This window comes from Oryx dammah, unplaced genomic scaffold (genome assembly GCF_014754425.2).
Source record: "Oryx dammah isolate SB20612 unplaced genomic scaffold, SCBI_Odam_1.1 HiC_scaffold_27, whole genome shotgun sequence".
Taxonomy (NCBI): Eukaryota; Metazoa; Chordata; class Mammalia; order Artiodactyla; family Bovidae; genus Oryx; species Oryx dammah.
Window position 1 is genome coordinate 17853389 of NW_024070211.1, and position 21890 is coordinate 17875278.

A 21890-nucleotide genomic window follows, 5' to 3' on the forward strand; every position below is an offset into this window, starting at 1 on the left:
GCGGGGGTGTTCCTGTTTTCTTTTTTGAATTTTCCATACCATTCACCTTGTGGGATCTTCATTTCCCGACCAGGGATTGAACCCACACCCTCGGCACTGAAAGCTGAGTCCTGTCCACTGAACCGCCAGGAAATTCCCTCTCCCAGGGTTTGTGCTGTTGAGAACCTTGCAGATCTACATCTACTTAGACTATATTCATTATGGAGTTTGAAAATGTTGCAGATGTCTTGAGGATGGGGGGCTCTGGCTGTGTGTGTTTGAGTCAGGCCTCCTCCCTCTGTGGGGACTTTGTCCTCTGAGTACCCTGAGACTGCAGGTGTTTGCACTGTCTTAGCAGAACCTCTGACTCAATCCATGGTCCTCTTCACAGCCTCAGAACTTAGCAGCTGTCCAGTGGGGCCAGTTCACACTTAAACACACCAACCTCCTGTGACTCCCTGAAATGCTGGGACTTCTCTTTCTTCACTATCAACAGTCAGTAAACTCCTGCCCATGGGACACATCAGCCTCCTGCTTGTTTTGATATAGCCTATGAACTAAAAGTGATTTTTAAATGGCTGAAAAAGTTTTAAAGAAGTATATTTTGTTACATGAAAATTAAATGAAATTCAAATTTCAGCTTATTGCCTGTATCTGTTTTCATGCCACAATGCCAGGATCGACTAGTGGCAACAGCAACCCTGTGGCTTATAAAGCCCAAAACATTTACTGTCTTGGCTCTTTATAAAAAAATGTTTGCCTTCTGACCCATAATCTTTGATCAGTTCAGATCAGTCACCCAGTCGTGTCCGACTCTTTGCATCCCCATGAATTGAGCACGCCAGGCCTCCCTGTCCATCACCAACTCCCGGAGTTCACTCAAACTCATGTCCATCGAGTTCGTGATGCCATCCAGCCATCTCATCCTCTGTCGTCCCCTTTTCCTCCTGCCCCCAATCCCTCCCAGCATCAGGGTCTTTTCCAATGACTCAGCTCTTCACATCAGGTGGCCAAAGTACTGGAGTTTCAGCTTCAGCAACAGTACTACCAGTGAACACCCAGGACTGATCTCCTTTAGAATGGACTGGTTGAATCTCCTTGTAGTCCAAGGGACTCTCGAGTCTTCTCCAACACCACAGTTCAAAAGCATCAATTCTTCCGTGCTCAGCTTTCTTCACAGTCTAACTCTCAGATCCATGCATGACCACTGGAAAAACCATAGCCTTGACTAGATGGACCGTTGTTGGCAAAGTAATATCTCTGCTTTTCAGTATGCTATCTAGGTTGGTCATAACTTTCCTTCCAAGGAGTAAGCGTCTTTTAATTTCATGGCTGCAGTGACCGTCTGCAGTGATTTTGGAGTCTTGACACTGTTTCCCCATCTATTTCCCATGAAGTGATGGGACCAGATGCCACGATCTTTGTTTTCTGAATGTTGAGCTTTAAGCCAACTTTTTCACTCTCTTCTTTCACTTTCATCAAGAGGCTTTTTAGTTCCTCTTCACTTTCTGCCATAAAGGTGGTGTCATCTGCATATCTGAGGTTACTGGTATTTCTCCCGACAATCTTGATTCCACCTTGTGCTTCTTCCAGCCCAGCATTTCTCATGATGTACTCTGTATATAAGTTAAATAAGCAGGGCGACAATATACAGCCTTGACATACTCCTTTTCCTTTTTGGAACCAGTCTGTTGTTCCATGTTCAGTTCTAAATGTTGCTTCCTGACCTGCATATAGGTTTCTCAAGAGGCAGGTCAGGTGATCTGGTATTCCCATCTCTTTCAGAATTTTCCAGTTTATTGTGATTCACACAGTCAAAGGCTTTGGCATAGTCAATAAAGCAGAAATAGATGTTTTTCTGGAACTCTCTAGCTTTTTCGATGATCCAGCGGACGTCGGCAACTTGATCTCTGTTTCCTCTGCCTTTTCTAAAACCAGCTTGGGCCTCTGGAAGTTCACGGTTCACGTATTGCTGAAGCCTGGCTTTGAGAATTTTGAGCATTACTTTACCTAGCGTGTGAGATGAGTGCAATTGTGCGGTAGTTTGAGCATTCTTTGGCATTGCCTTTCTTTGGGATTGGAATGAAAACTGACCTTTTCCAGTCCTGTGGCCACTGCTGAGTTTTCCAGATTTGCTGGCATATTGAGTGCAGCACTTTCACAGCATCATCTTTCAGGATTTGAAATAGCTCAACTGGAATGCCATCACCTCCACTAGCTTTGTTCGTAGTGATGCTTTCTAAGGGCCACTTGACTTCACATTCCAGGATGTCTGGCTCTAGGTGAGTGATCACACCATCATGATTCGTGAAGCTCTTTTTTGCATAGTTCTTCTGTGTATTCTTGCCACTTCTTAATATCTTCTGCTTTTGTTAGATCCATACCATTTCTGTCCTTTATTGAGCCTATCTTTGCATGAAATGTTCCCTTGGTATCTGTAATTTTCTTGAAGAGATCTCTAGTCTTTCCCATTCTGTTCTTTTCCTCTATTTCTTTGCATTGATCACTGAGGAAGACTTTCTTATCTCTCCTTGCTATTCTTTGGAACTCTGCATTCAGATGCTTATATCTTTCCTTTTCTCCTTTGCTTTTTGCTTCTCTTTTCTCAGCTATTTGCAAGGGCTCCCCAGACAGCCATTTTGCTTTTTTGCATTTCTTTTCCATGGGGATGGTCTTGATCCCTGTCTCCTGTACAATGTCACGAACCTCATTCCATAGTTCATCAGGCACTCTATCTATCAGATCTAGGCCCTTAAATCTGTTTCTCACTTCCACTGTAAATCATAAGGGATTTGATTCAGATCATACCTGAATGGTCTAGTGATTTTCCCTACTTTCTTCAATTTAAGCCTGACTTTGACAGTAAGGAGTTCATGTCTGAGCCACAGTCAGCTCCCGGTCTTGTTTTCGCTGACTGTACTTTGGCTGCAAAGAATATAATCAATCTGATTTTGGTGTTGACCATTTGGTGATGTCCATGTGTAGAGTCTTCTCTTGTGTTGTTGGAAGAGGGTGTTTGCCATGACCAGTGTGTTCTCTTGGCAAAACTTTATTAGCCTTTGCCCTGCTTCATTCCGATACTCTGAGGCCAAATTTGCCTGTTACTCCAGGTGTTTCTTGACTTCCTACTTTTGCATTCCAATTCCCTATAACGAAAAAGACATCTTTTTTGGGTGTTCTACAAGGTCTTGTAGGTCCTCATAGAATTGTTCAACGTGAGTTTCTTCACTGTAACTGGTTGGGGCATAGACTTGCATTAGTGTGATATTGTATGGTTTGCCTTGGAAGCGAACAGAGATCATTCTGTCATTTTTGATTATATCCAGGTACTGCATTTTGGACTCTTTTGTTGACCATGATGGCTACTCCATTTCTTCTAAGGGATTCCTGCCCACAGTAGTAGATATAATGGTCATCTGAGTTAAATTCACCCATTCCAGTCCATTTTAGTTCACTGATTCCTAGAATGTTGACGTTCACTCTTGCCATCTCCTGTTGGACCACTTCCAAGTTGCCTTGATTCATGGACCTAACGTTCCAGGTTCCTATGCAGTATTGCTCTTTACAGCATCGGACCTTGCTTCTATCACCTGTCACATCCACAACTGGGTATTGTTTTTGCTTTGGCTCCATCCCTTCATTCTTTCTGGAGTTATTTTTCCACTTTTCTCCAGTAGCATATTGGGCACCTAACCGACCTCGGGAGTTCCTCTTTCAGTATCCTGTCATTTTGCCTTTTCATATTGTTCATGGGGTTCTCCAGGCAAGAATACTGAAGTGGTTTGTCATTCCCTTCTCCAGTGGACCACATTCTGTCAGACCTCTCCACCATGACCTGCCCGTCTTGGGTGGCCCACAGGGCATGGCTTAGTTTCATTGAGTTAGACAAGGCTCTGGTCCTAGTGTGAGTAGATTGACTAGTTTTCTGTGATTATGGTTTCAGTGTGTCTGCCCTCTGATGCCCTCTCGCAGCACCTACCATCTTGGGTTTCTCTTACCTTGGGTGTGGGGTATCTCTTTACGTCTGCTCCAGCAAAGCACAGCCGCTGTTCCTTACCTTGGACGACAGGTATCTCCTCACTGGCCGCCCCTCCTGACCTTGAATGTGGAGTAGCTCCTCTTGGCCCTCCTGCACCCATGCAGCCAGTGCTTCTTGGACGTGGGTTGCTCCTCTCGGCAACCTTTGATAGTGTGGTTTTTTCCGAAGTGTGGTTTGTGAGTTCCTCGGTCATGCTTGAAATCCTTACGTTGAATTCATAAGGCCAAGGTTGATGGTAATTAGTAAGGTTTTTCCTTTTCTTTTGTTGGAACTAAAAGTGTAAAAGCTGTGGTGGGTGTAAAACTGCTGGTACCTTAATAAGAATCAAGGCAGAGACACCAAATGACTGGCAGTCATATTATTCTACAATGTTAAATAGGTACATGTCTTTTAAATAATCTTCGTGACTTATCTCAGATAACCTTGTATCATAGGTTGAGAGTGGAAGTGAAAGTGACTGTACAGCTCTTTTATTAAGCTTGACGTTTAAATGATTTGCAACAACAACAAAATAGTGCTACTACATTTTTATTGTTTTGGAAAAATATGGCCTTTTCCACAAAAAGTTTGTTTATATCAATATGTAATGAATTAATCAGGTACTTAAAATTTTTTCTCTTTTAGTTCCCGACACATTTTATAAATAACAGTAGATATAAACCTCATACACAAGAGTGCTTTGAGGACTGGGGAGGGATTCTCAGTAATTTTGTATAAAATAATCCTTAGAACCAAAATTGACTGATCTGTTTAAGGTTATATCTCTTCATATAGCAAAGGAAAATAATGGCATTGACTTTCTGTTGTTGCTTTCAGTTTGGAATAAGGTCTTTTTATGACCATCCCAAAAGAGCAGTGGCATTATGAAAATTTTTTTAATGATTACTTTGATCATGCTGAAATGATACATATGCTTAGAACTGCCAGCCTCAATGTTTACAAGACATACCATTGCTTGTGTTAATTTTTCCTACTTTAGGTTGGGGTTTTTAGGGTATACTTTGAATGATTTCATTCTTTAAAAACAAATCCAGAAGCAGCTAAGGATTCTTTTGTTTTCATAGTTATTTTCCCTTCTTTTCTTTTTTTCTCTCACATTATTTCAACACAAAAATGAGAAGCCTGCCCTAAGTGGAACTGATATTATTTAGTTTGAAGAATTTTAAAGATGCTGTCCCTTTGAACTGGAATTTCTTGTAGTATGTTTCTGGGTAGACTCTTATTATGATGAAAGGAGTTAGTGATATTCTGCAGTTCGTTAGCCACAGCCTTAAATAATAGAGAAAACAGATGAGGATTATTGTGCATCCCTTTGAAAGGTATTTGCCCTCCCAGAAGATCATTCGTGTTTAATTGAAAAAAAAAAAAAAATTGCTGTTCCTGTGAATTCTGCATTCATTGACAGTTTCCAAATGTGTATCATTTCTAAGCATTTCAGTAGTAAGTGGATTTTTTCATTTCAGTACTAAGTGGGAAAAAATCCAATATACAAGGAGCAATTGAAAAAGGTCTTGAGAATGAAAGGGTTTGAATAACATCAGGTTTACATTTGTAAGTTTTAATGGAGTTAATAGTGGTTACAAGAAGGAGGGTGTCCAGGAAGATTTGAAACACATTTGTAGACTTTATTTTTGACTTAGTTTATTGATAACTTATTTATTGTGGTAGTTGAGTCTTAGCATTTTTCAAATGTTTTGAGGATGGAATTAAACCTTGAAAGTAGAAGTTCTCTAAAGCACTGTGATAGCAGCATATGCACATGAAGTGAGAGGAGGTGAAAAGGCCCATCTTTTGATGTTTTTGGAAATCATTCTTGGCATTCCCTTTTGTTACATGCATTATTGTTCTGTTTGTCTTTATTTCTATGCTTTCACTGTTACTTCGATTCCATTTATTCTGATGGAGGTGTTCAGAGGTAAATAACATTTCCTTTGATGCCTGGGCATCATTGTTTACCAGGTTTTTATTATGGCAGAAGAGTTTTTGCTCACTAGATAATACATATTTTTAAAAAGCAGATAGCTCAGCTGATAACAAATCTGCCTGCAGTACAAGAAACCCCTGTTCAATTCCTGGGTTAGGAAGATCCCCTGGAGAAGGGATAGGCAACCCACTCCAGTATTCCTGGGCTTCCCTGGTGGCTCTGTCGGTAAAGAGTCTGCCTGCAGTGTGGGAGACCTGGGTTTGATTCCTGGGTTGGAAAGATCCTCTGGAAGGGGCATGGCAACCCACCCCAGTATTCTTGCCTGGAGAATTCCCATGGGGAGAAGACCCTGGCAGACTGCAGTCCATGGGGTTGCAAAAAGTTGGACACAACTGAGCAACTAAGTACATACATGTTAAATGTAGTCAGTCTGTGTTAGTCTTAGGGATAGGGATATTACTTTTTGTTGCATCTGTTAAAACCAGTCAACATCTCTCATTAAAAAAGATAAAAAGTAAAAGAGGAGAATGTAAATAACTGTGACATTGCTTTAAGGCAGAGTAAATCCCTCTTTTGTTGGGATCCAAGGAAGAAAAGTAGCCAGCTGACTGTGTGAAGTCACACTTAACACTTAGTAATAATTTTCTTAAAGGTTTAAAAGTATTGATTTTATTTCTGTGTGCAGGTTCTAAGGCCCAGCAGCTTCTGCAAGGATTACAAGCAAGCGACGAAAGCCAGCAGCTCCAGGCCGTTATTGAGATGTGTCAATTACTGGTCATGGGGAATGAGGAGACGCTGGGAGGGTTTCCTGTCAAGAGTGTGGTTCCAGCTTTGGTAAGAGAATTTTCCCATTTCATCCCACTCATGCCCTGAATGCTGCTCTTATTTTTATAAAAGCATGATCATTGTCATTAGGAACTTTAGAATATAATAGAACTAAGAGTAGAGTGTGGCTTACTTATCCTTTTATTTCAGGCCTATAGAGATTGTGCGTGACGTAATGATGAATGACTAAAATTTCTAAATCATCTCTTGGTGAATAGTTACCTTATCTTTGATACTTAAGTGACCCATGTGGTTTTCCGTTTTAAGTGGTTATCCCATTTAGGTGGTAACTTGACTTCCTATGACAAAACTCACATGCTTTTTTTCTTTTAAACTGGTGATTCATGGGACAGTAACAAAACAGCTCACTTGTGGGTTGTTGTTGTAGGCAGTCAGTACTTCCTGCCTGATAGTTGTGTGCATGGCCATGCAATCCAGCCGGAAGACCAAATGGATTCTCCAGCTTAAAAAGGGGGGTTATGTTAAATAGAAATAGGAGAAACAAAACAACAGTACTCGGCAATAGAAAAAAATCTAATGATTTTCAACACAGTGATGAGTTTAGAATTTTTAACATCTTAATCCCGTAAGCTTTTTAATGTGAAAACAAAAAGAGAAATTGCCATTAGTAAGTGTGTAGGCCGTTGAGCATGATACGTCTTTTAAGTAGTGGCTTGGTAATACTCACAATGCAGGATTAAAGAAATTGATTATAATTTAAGATTAAAATTAAGTCTGAATAAAATCATGATAAGATTAACATAGACATGAATATATTCATAGCATATATTACATTGCAAGTTAAAATAAATATCATTTAAGTCTTTGTTTACACATCTTGTAAAGTTGACAAAAATGGAACCAGGATTGGGGTGTCAGATTGTCTCATTTGATCACATTATCAGATTACGGAGAGAGCTGAGTGGAGAGCCAGTCAAATACAGGATGATACAGTCTTCATTCTGCTTGTTCTCACTTGTTGGCTGGCTCTGCTCTAGCAGAGAGTAGTGAAGGAGGGAGCAGTCTCTCTTCCCATGCAGACCTCCTGCTAACAGAAGCTGGCTCTCAAGCCTACCTGTGCCATCCCACAGGCTTGCATATTAATATTTTTTAACATTTCATGAAAGTGATATTATCCTTTGTATTCTGACGTTCACCTATGTTTATATGCATGCTCAAGTTATTGATTTCTTTAATAGCTGTCTTTTATGACCTGAATTAACTTCCTTGTTTGTTTTTGTTCATTTAAAAATAAACAGTAATAAAGAACTAGGTTACCATGTAGCAATACTATCTCTTTTAAACTGCAGTTTTTAGTTAAATAAAGAAGCTGTTAAATCTGGGCTGAAACATTAACACAATCTGGTTTTCTTAATTTGCTGGTTATTGATTAGATTTGAGTACTTAGTGGACCTCTGCAAGTCAGTTCATGCTATTAGTAGTGAGTTGTCCAGATTTGTCTTTCATAACAGTTGAATATTACAAATACAGATCCATCAATCACCATACACTTGTATGACCATAAACAGTCATTTTGGTGAAGAATCTATTTCCAGCAGTTCTCAAATGTGGTCTTACAAGGGTCATTCCCCCTTAAAGAATTGGAGAACTTATTGTTTTATCTGTTAACACAACAATTCCTTTGAATTTAGAGTATATGTTTTTTGTGACTGATTTACAGGTGATATGAGACAGAGTGTGCATGCTTGCATGTGTTTGTGGGTTTATGTAGTATATTTAATGGAAATAGTTATCAAGACCTCTCATGTATAGATATAATTACTCAGCTCTGTAAGAATTCGTATTAAATGAATATTATGTTAGAATATTTGATGTCTGTTATTATAATCATATATTTAATTGGTACTTTACAGCTTAAATTTGACACATTTAAACTTTTCCATTGAACTGCAATGATTGCTTCCCCAAGTAGGAAGTTTCTTTGGTAGCTTTTACTGCTTAAAGAAGATGGAGTGTGTATCTGTAGTGGTTTTGCTTGCCCTCTTTTGAAAAACGCAGTTGGAAACTGCTTAAGGTCTTTTCCACAAGAAAAACTAAGATCAGATCAGATGTTTGGACTAATTCATGTGTTTGTGAAATAATTATATTGAGTTTTAATTAGTGCCTAATGCGTTTTTCATGTGATCAATATTGTGTTCCAGATCTATACTGCTGTGTATTTTACAGCTGAATTAAGTGGTGCTTAGCTCAACTTTTAGAGAAGCTGATCTGTAAGAGTTGAAGCTATGATACTAAATCTGTACTGATAGTTAATTTAACAAATTTCTGTGGGCTACTGGTCCGTTTATTTGTGTACGAAGTACTTGCTGACAGATAAATCCTCAGTGATGTTTTCATGGGCTTCTGAAATGGGAAACAGTGGTACTGGGAGGGTTGGTTGTAAGCAATGTGAATGCTTTGGTTTTGACCCAAATCATGAGGTGATGATTATCCCTTGTCAGAGCTTCAGTGTGCGAGTCATGTCATCCTAAGCATAAGCATTTCTTGTGTATGCATGCTAGGTTTTAACTTGAGGTTATTTTTTTTAATGGTAAAGTTCGTGAGTCATACTGTTCCTATTTCAGTTGAAATAGAAGACATACTTCTAGCATTTTAAGAATATAGCTTCTAATACTTTTAAATTTTTTTAAACAGATAACATTGCTACAGATGGAGCATAATTTTGATATTGTAAGTATATGCTATATTTTAAAAGACTCACTCCAAACTTATTTTATTTTATTTTTTTTTAATTGAGTGAACATGGCTTCTTTTCTAGATGAACCATGCTTGTCGAGCCTTAACATACATGATGGAAGCACTTCCTCGATCATCGGCTGTGGTAGTAGATGCAATTCCAGTCTTTTTAGAAAAGGTAATCCTACTTTTGCCCAGCTGTTCGAAAGCAGGCATAGAGGAATCAGTGGACCTCCTGACTACTGAATTCTAAAGTTGTATATCAGATTGTAAGGCCACATTAAAAGACATATTTTAGCATCCATTATCTAACTAAAGTATATTTTTTAGCCAAGATTCCAGAAAAATGTTTTGTGTTTAGCAGAGTTGTAGTTTAAAGCTGATGCTAGTAAAGCGTTTGTTATATCATCCCAGTGTTAAAATTTTTAATAATGGCAGTTATTGCACTAGTGTGAAAATCTTTCAGAGAAGAACTTAAAGCACTTGATTTAAAATGATTTCATTGTTTCTAGAAAACAGCCCAGTGAGGTTGATAGCTATTTATACCCTCATTTTACAGCTGAGGAGGCTGAGCCAGACAAAATGCCTTGCTCAAGGTCATAAAGTGAGGCAGTGGAGAAGGGAAATTTTTTCATATGGTCTGTGGTAGGTTGTTTTTGGTCTGTTTTAAGGACCTTTTTCTCTTTAATGCACAATAAAATTTGCATTATCTGAAAACTTTGAAATATGCTAAAAACTGTAAAACTTGACTTTTCAAGTTTGTTCCATAAACCAACCCGTTTATTTTAAATCTGAAGATTTAAAGTTATATAATTGAATTTAGTTTATTCTTTTTATAAAACATATTTTTCAACATCTTATAAAGTGGTTGGAGGGAAGCTATATTGCCAATATGTTACAACTTACATGCATAAGTCATTGGTTTCCTGTGGTGGGTTTCAGGTTAGAGGCAATATTTATTGTTTAGTTGCTAAATCACGTCCGACTCTTTGCAACCCCATAAACTGTAGCCTGCCAGGCTCCTCTGTCCATGAGATTCCCCAGGCAAGAATACTGGAGTGGGTTGCCATTCCCTTCTCCAGGAATCTTCCCGACCGAGGGATCATACCTGTCACCTTTTGCGTTGGCAGGTGGATTCTTTACCACTGTGCCACCAGGGACGCATAGAGGCAGTATAGATTGATGAAAATTAGAGATGTTTATTCCCATAGAAGATGAGTAGCAAGTAGAGCACTTGAATGATAACCTTGTTCCTTATTTATATGTTCCCAGCTGCAAGTTATTCAGTGTATTGATGTGGCCGAGCAGGCCTTGACGGCCTTGGAGATGTTATCACGTAGACACAGTAAAGCCATTCTCCAGGCGGTAAGTGTTGTTACCAAAGGACTATTTCCTTTAATGTTGAATTTTAGATCCACATTTGTATTAGCTTCTAGATCGCAACCTCTGTAAGGTTACCATGCTGTTTCCAAAGTGATGTGCTAGACTTTTTTCTTTTCTTCATAATTGCTGATAAAAGAGTACTTCTTTGCTTTTAACAGTTTTCCTATATTTTAGGGTGGTTTGGCAGACTGCTTGCTGTATCTAGAGTTCTTCAGCATAAATGCCCAAAGAAACGCATTAGCAATTGCAGCCAATTGCTGCCAGAGTATCACGCCAGATGAATTTCATTTTGTGGCGGATTCCCTCCCATTGCTTACCCAAAGGCTAACCCACCAGGTAAAATACAAACCTATCTTATATGGCATAAAACATTTTTATTAAATTTTTTTTAAAATGCCAATTTCGCCTGGAGTTTTAAATCTTCCAACTGGGTATGTAAATTGGAAATGTTCTGATCTTTGTCTTTTCCTGTTAACTAGTCATGGACCATATTAGGTTACTTTATGAAATTTTAATGGATTTACCCAAATGACAAGGTATCAACTATTTTGACATTAGGGGTGAATTTATTATTTCAGTAGACACTTGAGTGTTTCCTATGTAATATGATGAGAATTTCCTTTTGTAAAGATCACCCTTTCCTGAAAGCTGTTGAGTTAGGCAGACAGGACCAGAGAAGGGTATGGATCAAGATCAGAGAAGAGATGAGACTATGTATGTTCCATATAAAAATGAAATAAGAAATCTAGATTGCAGCTGTCTGGGACGGGCAAAGAACAGGAGCAGCTATAGAGGAGAAGGCATCAGTGGGCCTGGTGTGCGATAATGATAAGCGGAGCTCATGTAGCCTCTGTTGCAGGACAGATGATCCAAGTTTGAAGGTTGTAGAGAAATAGAATTTTCTTGTAATGTTTCAAAGTGTTGTTATTGCTAAAGAGACTTTAAGAGATCTGGCTTTTAAGTCATCTTTATAAAATATGCTTAAAAGCATCTCAGAGAAAATTAGATACATAAAACATACAGGCATACCTCAGAGATACTGTGGATTTGGTTCCAACCACTGCAGTAAAGCAAAAGATCACAATAAAGGGCGTCACAAGAATGTTTTAAAAGTTTCTACTTGTAAGGCTGTTTAAAATGATAGGATGTTTATTTTTATTATAGTTTTTGTTTAGGTATTGAAATTGTAGACGCACAGAAGTTGTTCTTTTTTGATATAACTTGCTTTTTATTTGTTGAGGTCTTACAGGAGGTACAGATTTTATCAGTATGATTTCCCTTTGCATTAAAATCATGACTTTACTTATTGCTTGCTTAGGTTCACAGCATTTTCAAAGCTCACATCTTTGAAGAATTGGGGGTTAGGAAGAAGATAAGGCAGTGATATAGGACAGTGAAAATGTTTTATATTAACAAACTTTGTTTTCCTTTATTTAAAAAAAAAACCAAACAGGACAAAAAGTCAGTAGAAAGCACTTGCCTTTGTTTTGCACGTCTAGTGGACAACTTCCAACATGAGGAGGTAAGCATTTAGTCTGTTGATATTCTCATGAAGTTGTTAAACTGCTAACTGAGGATGTAACAGTTTTTTTTTTTTTCCCTTGTGTTCTGCAGAATTTACTCCAGCAGGTTGCTTCCAAAGATCTGCTAACAAATGTTCAACAACTATTGGTAGTAACTCCACCAATTCTAAGTTCTGGGATGTTTATAATGGTGGTTCGCATGTTTTCTCTGATGTGTTCCAATTGTCCAACTTTAGCAGTTCAACTTATGAAGCAAAGTAAGTGCTATTTTATTATTCTGTTTTAAACAAGAAAAATTGTGTGTGTGTTTAACCTCTGTTGATAAGTAGAGTCAACATAAGCAAGTAGAAATCACTAATATGTAGGCACTGGATAGTAAAGGAAGAAAAATGTTACTGTGTAACAAATCTGGGTGTGACAATATAGTAATGCTTTCTACATACAGTTTTTAAAGTACATAGTGTATTAAAACTTTACTGTTGGAGGACTAAGGTCCTTGCTTTCTATACAATCAGTTAAGTAATGATGCTTCCTGGGGTCACAAGAGTCAGACACGACTTAGTGACTAAACAGCAATGATGCTTCATTAGGAGAATTCTGAGTTTATGTTACCAATAACTGCTTCTCTTCTGCTTATAGGTAGTCCTTTTGCCCATGTTAGATTTTCCAGCATTTTATAATTCCAGAATGCTTTCTCCCTCAAAATGTTGGAACTTATTTACACAGATGAATGGCTTTGATCTTCGCTGCTTTAACATTTCTAAGCCCTTCTCAACCTTACCATGTGCAGAATATTAACATTTTATCACCACTACTATTACAGTCTCTAGTGGGCTTCCCAGGTGGCTCAGTGGTAAAGAATCTGCTTGCCAGTGCAGATGTGGTTCTATTCCTGGGTCAGAAAGATCCCCTGGAGTAAGAAATGGTAACCCACTCCAGTATTCTTGCCTATGAAATCCTATGGACAGAGGAACCTAGTGGGCTATACAGTCCATGGTGTCACAAAGAGTCAGACACAACTGAGTGACTGAGTGTGCACACATGTATACACACACACCCCTGAACACACACACACACACTGCTGTTGCAGTTGCCCATTACTGTCTTTACTTTAGATTTCACAAGTTAATGTCAGAAGACTGGGGGTTTCAGAGAACATCTGTATATTTTGATTATTGCTAGTAGAGCATTGATCACTTTTCTATGAAACTCTCATAACTGTGCTGCTGCTAAGTCGCTTCAGTCATGTCCGACTCTGTGCGACCCCATAGACGGCAGCCCAGCAGGCTCCCCCATCCCTGGGATTCTCCAGGCAAGAACACTGGAGTGGGTTGCCATAGTTGTATATGCATAATTTTGCTTTCTGAGAATATTATCTTGGGAGTCAGTGATGCCATTCACTGACAAAGCAGTCTTTGTCCCTCTGCCTCAGGTAGATTACTAAGTGGTATAATAGTACTTTTCTTGTTGAGGAGGGAGGATGGGGAACTCAGGTTTAAATTTAGTCATATTAGTTGTGAATTTTAGCAGATGGCATAGTTCTTTGTAGAAAAATAGTGTTGCTGAGGTGATTTATTGAAGAGATAAAGCATTTTGTCATTCCTAAACTTAGTATTCTAGAGAACACTGTTTTGCTTATGCCCTGAGCAAAGTCCTCTCTGCCAAAATAAGTTTGGGAAAGATTTAACTCCCCCCCCCCTTTTTTTTTTTTTTTTGAGTAGTCATGATGTACTTTCCTAATTAAAATTCCTAGAAGTCCCTTGAATTTTGGTTTCCTGAAGTTTGCACATAGATTATCTCTTGTTACCATATAGCCCAGCATTTTTCCTATATCCTGGTTTGGGAAATTGCTATCTAAGTTTTGTTTTTAATTTTATTCTTTAATATGAATGTTACCTCGTTTGCATATCTTAGGAAGTTTGCCACGTATTGGTCACATAGAGGCCACTAGACTTACATTCTCTCTCCCTCAGTAACACAAAGGAAACATGGACTTTTCTTGTTCTTTCTATTATTTTTTCAGTCTCTGATCTTTTTTTTTTTAGTTACTATTACACCATTGCCATATATACCTGTTTCTTAAGAAAGTTGGCAAACTGAATTTTTCAAAATTTTTTAAAGATTTAATCACTACTTACGAAATTTCTATGAGGCAGAGATTTAACTATTCATAACTCCTCTGACCACATTGGGGCTTCCATGGTGGCTCAGAAGGTAAAGCATTTGCCTGCAATGTGGGAGACCCAGGTTCAATCCCTGGGTTGGGAAGATCCCCTGGAGAAAGAAATGGCACTCCAGTACTCTTGCCTGGAAAATCCCATGGATGGAGGAACCTGGTAGGCTATAGTCCATGGAGTCACAAAGAGTTGGACACAACTGAGCAACTTCACTTTCTTTCTGCCAGAATTAATGATGAGTACTTTCTTGACAGTAGAATATACTGATTACTGGCAGGACATTTCAGTGAAATATTTATACATGTTTTGTATATGCATATAGAACCATATGCCACAACCAACAGAGACACAGCCTTGTCTTTAGGTCCTGGTTATTAGAATGATCAAAACCTTGGTGACTGGGAACATCTTCCACTCACTGTGTCAATGCATTAGACAAGTTTTCACCCCAGTTCTTCCATAAACTGAGATCTTCTGGGAATGGAAGTTTGTGGTAGAGGATATTTTCTTGATTTTTAAAGGTAGTTGGCATGCTTACTGTCTTTTAAGTAAAGGTTTTCCTGATTACAAAATGGCAAGATTCAGGTGCTTTTAATCGCTGTGTTTTATTCTGTTGGCCACATGATTTCAGTATATTATATTTGAATTGAAGAAAATACACAGATATATGTGAATCAAGGATAAAATGTTTAGTGCACTTGTTCTGCAAACTCTGTGCTCCTTAAGGAAAGTAATACAAGATTCCTAAAGTCTCTGCAGTGAACTTAGGACTTAAGTCCTCAAAAAGAAATTGTTTAAATTTTCATAGTTTTTTTTAAGGTTTTAATTACAAATTATTTTCACCTTATCTTGAATGGTATGGCTGAATAGGAAAATACTTTTGTTTTTCCCCTTGGGAATGATTGCCTTTTAAATACGGCAATACAAGTAGTTTCATAGGCTTTGGCTTTTCATTGTTGGCTTTACAGACATTGCAGAAACGCTTCACTTTCTCCTGTGTGGTGCCTCCAATGGAAGTTGTCAGGAGCAGATTGATCTTGTTCCGCGAAGTCCTCAAGAACTGTATGAACTGACATCTCTGATTTGGTAAAGATTGGGCCGATAGTTAATAATAACTGGAGGGCATTTTGCTTTAGAGACCTGGTATTTACTGACAACTTAGAAAGCTACTTATTAAAGTTATTGCACCTTTCATTTTCAGTGAACTTATGCCGTGTTTACCAAAGGAAGGCATTTTTGCAGTTGATACCATGCTGAAGAAGGGCAATGCACAGAACACGGATGGGGCCATATGGCAGTGGCGGGATGACCGGGGCCTCTGGCACCCCTATAACAGGATAGACAGCCGGATCATTGAGGTAGTAGTTTCCTCGTACCGTTTAAATATGTCTTTTGATGGAGCATGGGTGTAGGGCTGGAGTCGGGAGGGGGCATTTGGACGTAAATGTGCTTAGCGTGAAATTAACTCACGATTCTCTCATTTTGTCTCCTGAGAACAAGGTCCTCATTTCTGTTCAGGTCAGAAAACATGGTGTTCTAGTCCTGCTTCTGCTACTCACTACCTGATTGACTTGGAGCAAGTAATTTAAGTTCTTTGTTCCATGGTTTCCTCGTTTCTGAAAGGAAACACAGGAGGAGTTAGGCTACATGTCTCACAAAGTTCCTTCAGTCTCCTATCCAGAAGAAATCTCTCAAAAGCAAAGATTACATACAAGTAGCTGCTTTTCAGTATTTTTTAAAAGAGCAAAAATATGGAAAGAATTTAAATATCTAGCTCTAGGTGAATAAGTAAATTGTGGTATACACCTAAGCTTATATGTAGTACAGATCTTACTGGGATAAATTTTAATTACTTACAACGTGATATGCTATAAATGAAAACAAAACTGTGTGACTCATGGAAACTCAGCAAAAGAATAATAGCAAAGGAAAGAAATATACCACAATATTTACAGTGATTTTTCTGTGAAGGTTTTATGTGTGATTTTATTCTTATTTCCATACTTCCATATTAAATTTGCATTGAAATATTTCAGAAATTTCTCAGGTCAGGAAAATTTTTGCCCTTATTTAGGAAGCATTGGTCACTGCATTATTTGAGATGCCATGCATCATTTACTAATGTTTTCATCTATAAGATACTCAAGTATTAATATATTTTCTAATTTCAGCCTGTGTAATTAGAATGTTTTAGGACATTTACACATAGACTTTTTTTCTTTAAGGTATCTTCCACTAGTTTCTAAAAGAATGTTTGGAAAACTTTGGAACCACTAATTTATGTTATAAAATCATACTTCTTATGACAGTATCTAAACTCAGGACCAGCTGTTCTGAGAAAGTCAGAGGTGAATAGTCTTCTGTAATTGTTAGCCTTACTTTATAAGCTGCTTGTGGTCTCTAATGCTGAGCATTCTTTTTAACTTTTTCCCAGTAATTGGATTTTCCCTGTTAGTTTACTCTGGTATTTTCTGAGAATCCTGACTTCCATTCAACCAAGGAATTCCATAAAAATGTATATTTTGTCACTTCTTGAGGCTGTCTAAATCCAGTGTTAACTACGTTGTCTCATTTGAAATACATACTGTGTAATGCTTGCCACCCCTTGGGATTACTTTTTCTACTTCCGGTTGTGTCCCTTTTGATCTTAGGGCATCATTTCAATGTAAATGTCTGTTTTGATGACCTAAGGATAATTTTGTAGGATCATTTTGTTTAAAGGAGGATCTTGATGGGCTGCTAGGAATCCATGATGTAAATAATATTTTAGTCTAAGAATTAGGTACCAAAAGTTATACCAAAGGATAACTGATTTTTTTTTCCTGTCAGCAATGTCTTCAAGGCCTTTTTAACACAAATAGTATCTTCTTCTCCATGTCAGCGATCCTGCATGACTGGATTTTACCTGTATTTGTCTCAGGGGACCTAACGGTTCTGGGGGTGTATATATGTATTTAATTTAAAATGGTTTGTTGATTGGGTAAGTTTTGTCACATCCACAGTATTAAAACTTCCACGTTCTGTTACTCACTGTCTGAAACCTGATGAAACAAATATGTAAGTTAGCATTTATGGAGGTCCCCACTGTGTCTTGAGTTAATAAATTTCTCCATGTTTATATTCAAGGTTTCTCTCTCTTTGCTCTCAGGCAGCCCATCAGGTCGGTGAGGATGAGATAAGCTTGTCCACTCTGGGACGAGTTTATACTATTGATTTTAATTCTATGCAGCAAATCAATGAGGACACGGGAACAGCACGTGCCATTCAGAGAAAACCTAACCCCTTAGCCAATACTAACACTAGTAAGTACCTTTTGAGTCAAAAGTAGTACCATGTTGTCTAGTGAGTAGTGTTTGCAGTAACATATAATTGTTTTATTGAGTGTTTTTCTTAAATTGAGGTAGTTGCATGGTAGTAAATAGGTTTTTTTTTGTTTGTTTTATCATGTGCTTTAATTGGTAGATGAGCCAACATGGCTTGACTGGTATCTTCCCCCAAGATTTTCCTACTTTTGTGATTTGCAGTGTCCTGGACTCTAGTCAGAATTGTCCTGTGCGTTTTTCCCTGCTTTCAGTTTTATTGAGATACAGTTGACACAGCAGTGTGTGAATTTAAGACGTACCACATAATGGTTTGACTCATAGATCCTGAAACGATTACCACATTAGTTGGTTAGAGTGAACATCCATCTTCTCATACAGATACAAATTAAAGAAAGAGAAAAAAGATAATTTGGGTGGTAAGAAATTCTTAGCTTTCTCATGTACTATCAGCAGTGTTAATTATTTTTGTCATGCTGTGCATTACATCCCTAGTATTTGTCTATCTTGTGACCTTCTAACTGCCTTCATCCAGTCCCCCACCCCCACCCCCACCCCCAGTAATACTATGTTGAGTTTGGTATAATGGACTTACAACACTGTGTTAGTTCCTGTTACACAACATAGTGAGTTCAGTACTTCATGCATTTCAAAATAGTCACCACCATCAGTCTACTTATGATGTCACCAAAGGTATTACATAGTTATTGACTGTATTCCCCATTCATACTTGTGACTCATTTATTCTTCAACTGGAAGTTTGTACCCCTTAATCTTCCTCACGTGTTTCTTTTTCCCCTCCAACCTATTTGCCCTCCCCACCCCCGACCCCCTAAGCCCAGGCAGTTTTTAAAATCTGATCTTTTTATTCCTATTCTACATTTAGATCCAGTCACACCCCATGAGATCAGTTCTTTCTAATCTTATGTTTTATACTTTGGCATCAAAATTCTCTTAATTCATGAGAATTTTTTTACCCTCAAGTTTCTGTCATTTGTCCGTTTCTGGAGGGCTTTTCAGTGCTTTTGTAGTTGTACCCCAGAGTATAAGGGTCAGCATACTTTTAAACTTTGCAGGCCACTCAGTCTGTATTCAGAGCTGCTCTTGTAGCCCCTACACAGCCATGCACAGTATGTAAACAAATGTAAGTGGTTGTGTTTCAGTAAAATTTATTTACGAAAATAAGTAGTGAGGTAGGTTAGGCCTTCGAACCATACGTTGCCAACCCCTGTTCTAGAGCTTTTCATCTGTTACCTTTCTCCTACACTTTACTCCCTTTAAGCCCAGTGATAGGTCATCTTTTTCCAGCTTCTTGCTGTATGTATACTGTGCTTAGTCACTTAGTCGTGTCCGACTCTTGCACCTCCATGGACTATAGCCTGCCAGTCTCCTCTGTCCATGGGGATCCTCCAGGCAAGAATACTGGAGTGGATTGCCATGCCCTCTTCCAGGGATCGAACCCAGGTTTCCCACATTGCAGGCGGAATTTTTACTGCCTGAACCACCAGGGAAGCCCAAGAATACTGGGGTGGGTAGCCTATTCCTTCTCCAGGGAATCTTCCCGACGCAGGAATTGAACCTGGGTCTCCTGCATTGCAGGTGGATTCTTTACCAGCTGAGCTACTCCTGCATACTCAATATTCATTTCTTCAGCTGCATTTATTTCTTACCAGTAGTTTTAACTGGTTAGTACTCAAATGTCCCCAACATTTTGTGAAACAGATATTAGTAAAAATAAGAGGTACAGTGTCGTGCTACCTTGTGTTTTGCAGCTAGCTGGAAATAGTCAGTGGTTTTTTAAAATTTTTTTAATTTTTAAATTTGTCTTAATGTTGTTTGGGGCACCTTAATAGACCCCAGTTGATTGCATTAGATAAGTTAATTTCCTTTATAGTATTGTACATCCACTTGAATTTTATGTTAGCTCGCTTTATTGTATTTCTGAAGCCTTTAAGATTTTACATTTTTTATTGCAGGTGGATATTCAGAGTTAAAGAAGGATGATGCTCGAGCACAGCTTATGAAAGAGGATCCGGAACTGGCTAAGTCTTTTATTAAGACATTATTTGGTGTTCTTTATGAAGTGTATAGCTCCTCAGCAGGACCTGCGGTCAGACATAAGTGCCTTAGAGCAATTCTTAGGATAATTTATTTCGCGGATGCCGAACTTCTAAAAGATGTCCTGAAAAACCATGCTGTTTCAAGGTGTGTGAAACCCAAGTCTCTGCAGTTAACTTCAGAAAATTTTAAAGCCATATTATAGTATAAAATGCACAAAACAGTTAATCTGGAGTATCTTGAGCCCTTAGTTGTCTTTCTGTATTCACAGACACCTTCAATAAGAAATAGATTAAATGGAAAAGTTGAGCATTTAAGAAAAATTCTTATTTTAATGGACAGGTTTCAAAACTAAAATATTTTGCTCTCAGATTTAAAGTTGTGTGGCCAGCAGTAATTATCAGATTCAGGCAGATGTTTTACATACAAATGCTTTCTTTTTTTAGTCATATTGCTTCCATGCTATCAAGCCAAGACCTGAAGATAGTAGTTGGAGCCCTTCAAATGGCAGAGATCTTAATGCAGAAGTTACCTGATATTTTCAGTGTTTACTTCAGAAGAGAAGGTAATTCCATGCATGATAATTAATTGATGGTTAATCTTTTAGTCTGAATATTATTTTAGTAGAATTATAGTTATAATCTGTGAAACAAAAATTGTTACTTTTATATAGTTTACATGCTTCCAGCTTAAGAATGTATCATGCATCTTTTTAAAACCTTTTATTACAATTGTATGAGATTCACTTGTTAATTGATGAACACTTACTAAGTTTCAGTGATTTGAGTGTTTATGGCCTAGAAGCAATTTCTTAACTTTTCTTTTTATGCTGGTAGCATACAGTTGCCCTAAAGATTCTTTGAAAAAGTCAGAGGTCACTTTCTCCCCCAAGGAATCCTTTTAATAGATCAGTACAGCTGTATATGGGATTCTTTTTTACTTCATTGTGTAGATAATGAAATATTTTAAGACTTGGAATAATCTTCAGAATGCAGTTTGTCTGGTCCTCTAATTTGAGGAATTTCAGTTTCGAAATCAGCCTTGGGGACATGGTATTTTAGCATTCTCTTCTTGAAAACCTGAAAGATGAAACTGTGTCACTCATTCAGGGTGTTTATCCTTTTTTAAACCTGCAAAGATAATAAAAGAAGTTCTTTCTCATCAACAGAAATCTCTTTATGGGTCTTGTGGTCTATCAGGTTACTTAGGTCTTGTGAGGATGCAGAAAATAATGGTATTCTCCTGGCATGTAATACTTTGTCTTCAATCCCAGTTCTTTATGCTCATAATCACTTTTTCTTACGTGGGATTCATTTCTCTTTACATCTTGAGAGTATAATAGACACACTAGTGTAAAAATAATATTGAGTCAAATGGGAAGAAGTTCTCAGGGTTTATTGTTAGCTCTGTTCAAATAATAATGGGTTTTCAAAAAATCCAACACTACATGTTTATATGAAATAGAAGGCAAACTCTCTTCGTATCCCAGAGGCAATAACTATGGTTAACAAACCAGATTTATGTACCTGTTCTGTGCTTACATAAACACTTGGTGTATATTCTTATTTTTAGCCTTAGGTTATCTTGCATTTTTATTTTGTTTTAGGTATTCTGTTTGTTGTCATTTGCTTTTAGTTGCTTTACGATTTGAGAATTGGTATATGAATATATATATGAGAATATGAGAATCGGTCTTTTTTTGTCAGTGATGTTTTAAAAAACTTTTGATCCTATCAATCAACTATGCCATCAGATTGAATTTCCCACCCCCAAGTGCTTGTATAGCGTATACATGGTGAGGTCTGTGGAGAAATCTAGATTGGTTCTCCCCCTTTGCATGTGGCTTGTCTCACTGTTCTTTGAGGTTCCATTTAAAGATCACTGATTGCTAAATATCTACCCTGCCTCCTGAATTGTTAGATCTCCCTATGGTATGCTCCAGCAGCACTGTATTTTATTTCTCAT

At 38.0% G+C, this 21890-nt stretch overlaps 1 protein-coding gene across 16 annotated transcripts in view; it reads left to right on the top strand.

The window, feature by feature from the left end:
• TRIP12 (thyroid hormone receptor interactor 12) overlaps positions 1 to 21890 on the top strand; it is a 158851-nt gene that overhangs the window by 99193 nt on the left and 37768 nt on the right. For 7 of the 16 annotated variants that reach the window (XM_040228161.1, XM_040228169.1, XM_040228172.1 and 4 more), the window contains 12 exons: positions 6628 to 6776; positions 9423 to 9458; positions 9547 to 9642; positions 10737 to 10829; positions 11022 to 11183; positions 12301 to 12369; positions 12462 to 12627; positions 15516 to 15633; positions 15749 to 15908; positions 17696 to 17849; positions 19844 to 20072; positions 20372 to 20490. In XM_040228161.1, the coding sequence (XP_040084095.1) occupies positions 6628 to 6776; positions 9423 to 9458; positions 9547 to 9642; positions 10737 to 10829; positions 11022 to 11183; positions 12301 to 12369; positions 12462 to 12627; positions 15516 to 15633; positions 15749 to 15908; positions 17696 to 17849; positions 19844 to 20072; positions 20372 to 20490 (1551 nt within the window). The remainder of the gene's footprint in view (positions 1 to 6627; positions 6777 to 9422; positions 9459 to 9546; positions 9643 to 10736; positions 10830 to 11021; positions 11184 to 12300; positions 12370 to 12461; positions 12628 to 15515; positions 15634 to 15748; positions 15909 to 17695; positions 17850 to 19843; positions 20073 to 20371; positions 20491 to 21890) is intronic. The other 9 variants (XM_040228171.1, XM_040228162.1, XM_040228164.1 and 6 more) reach the window with 3 other exon arrangements.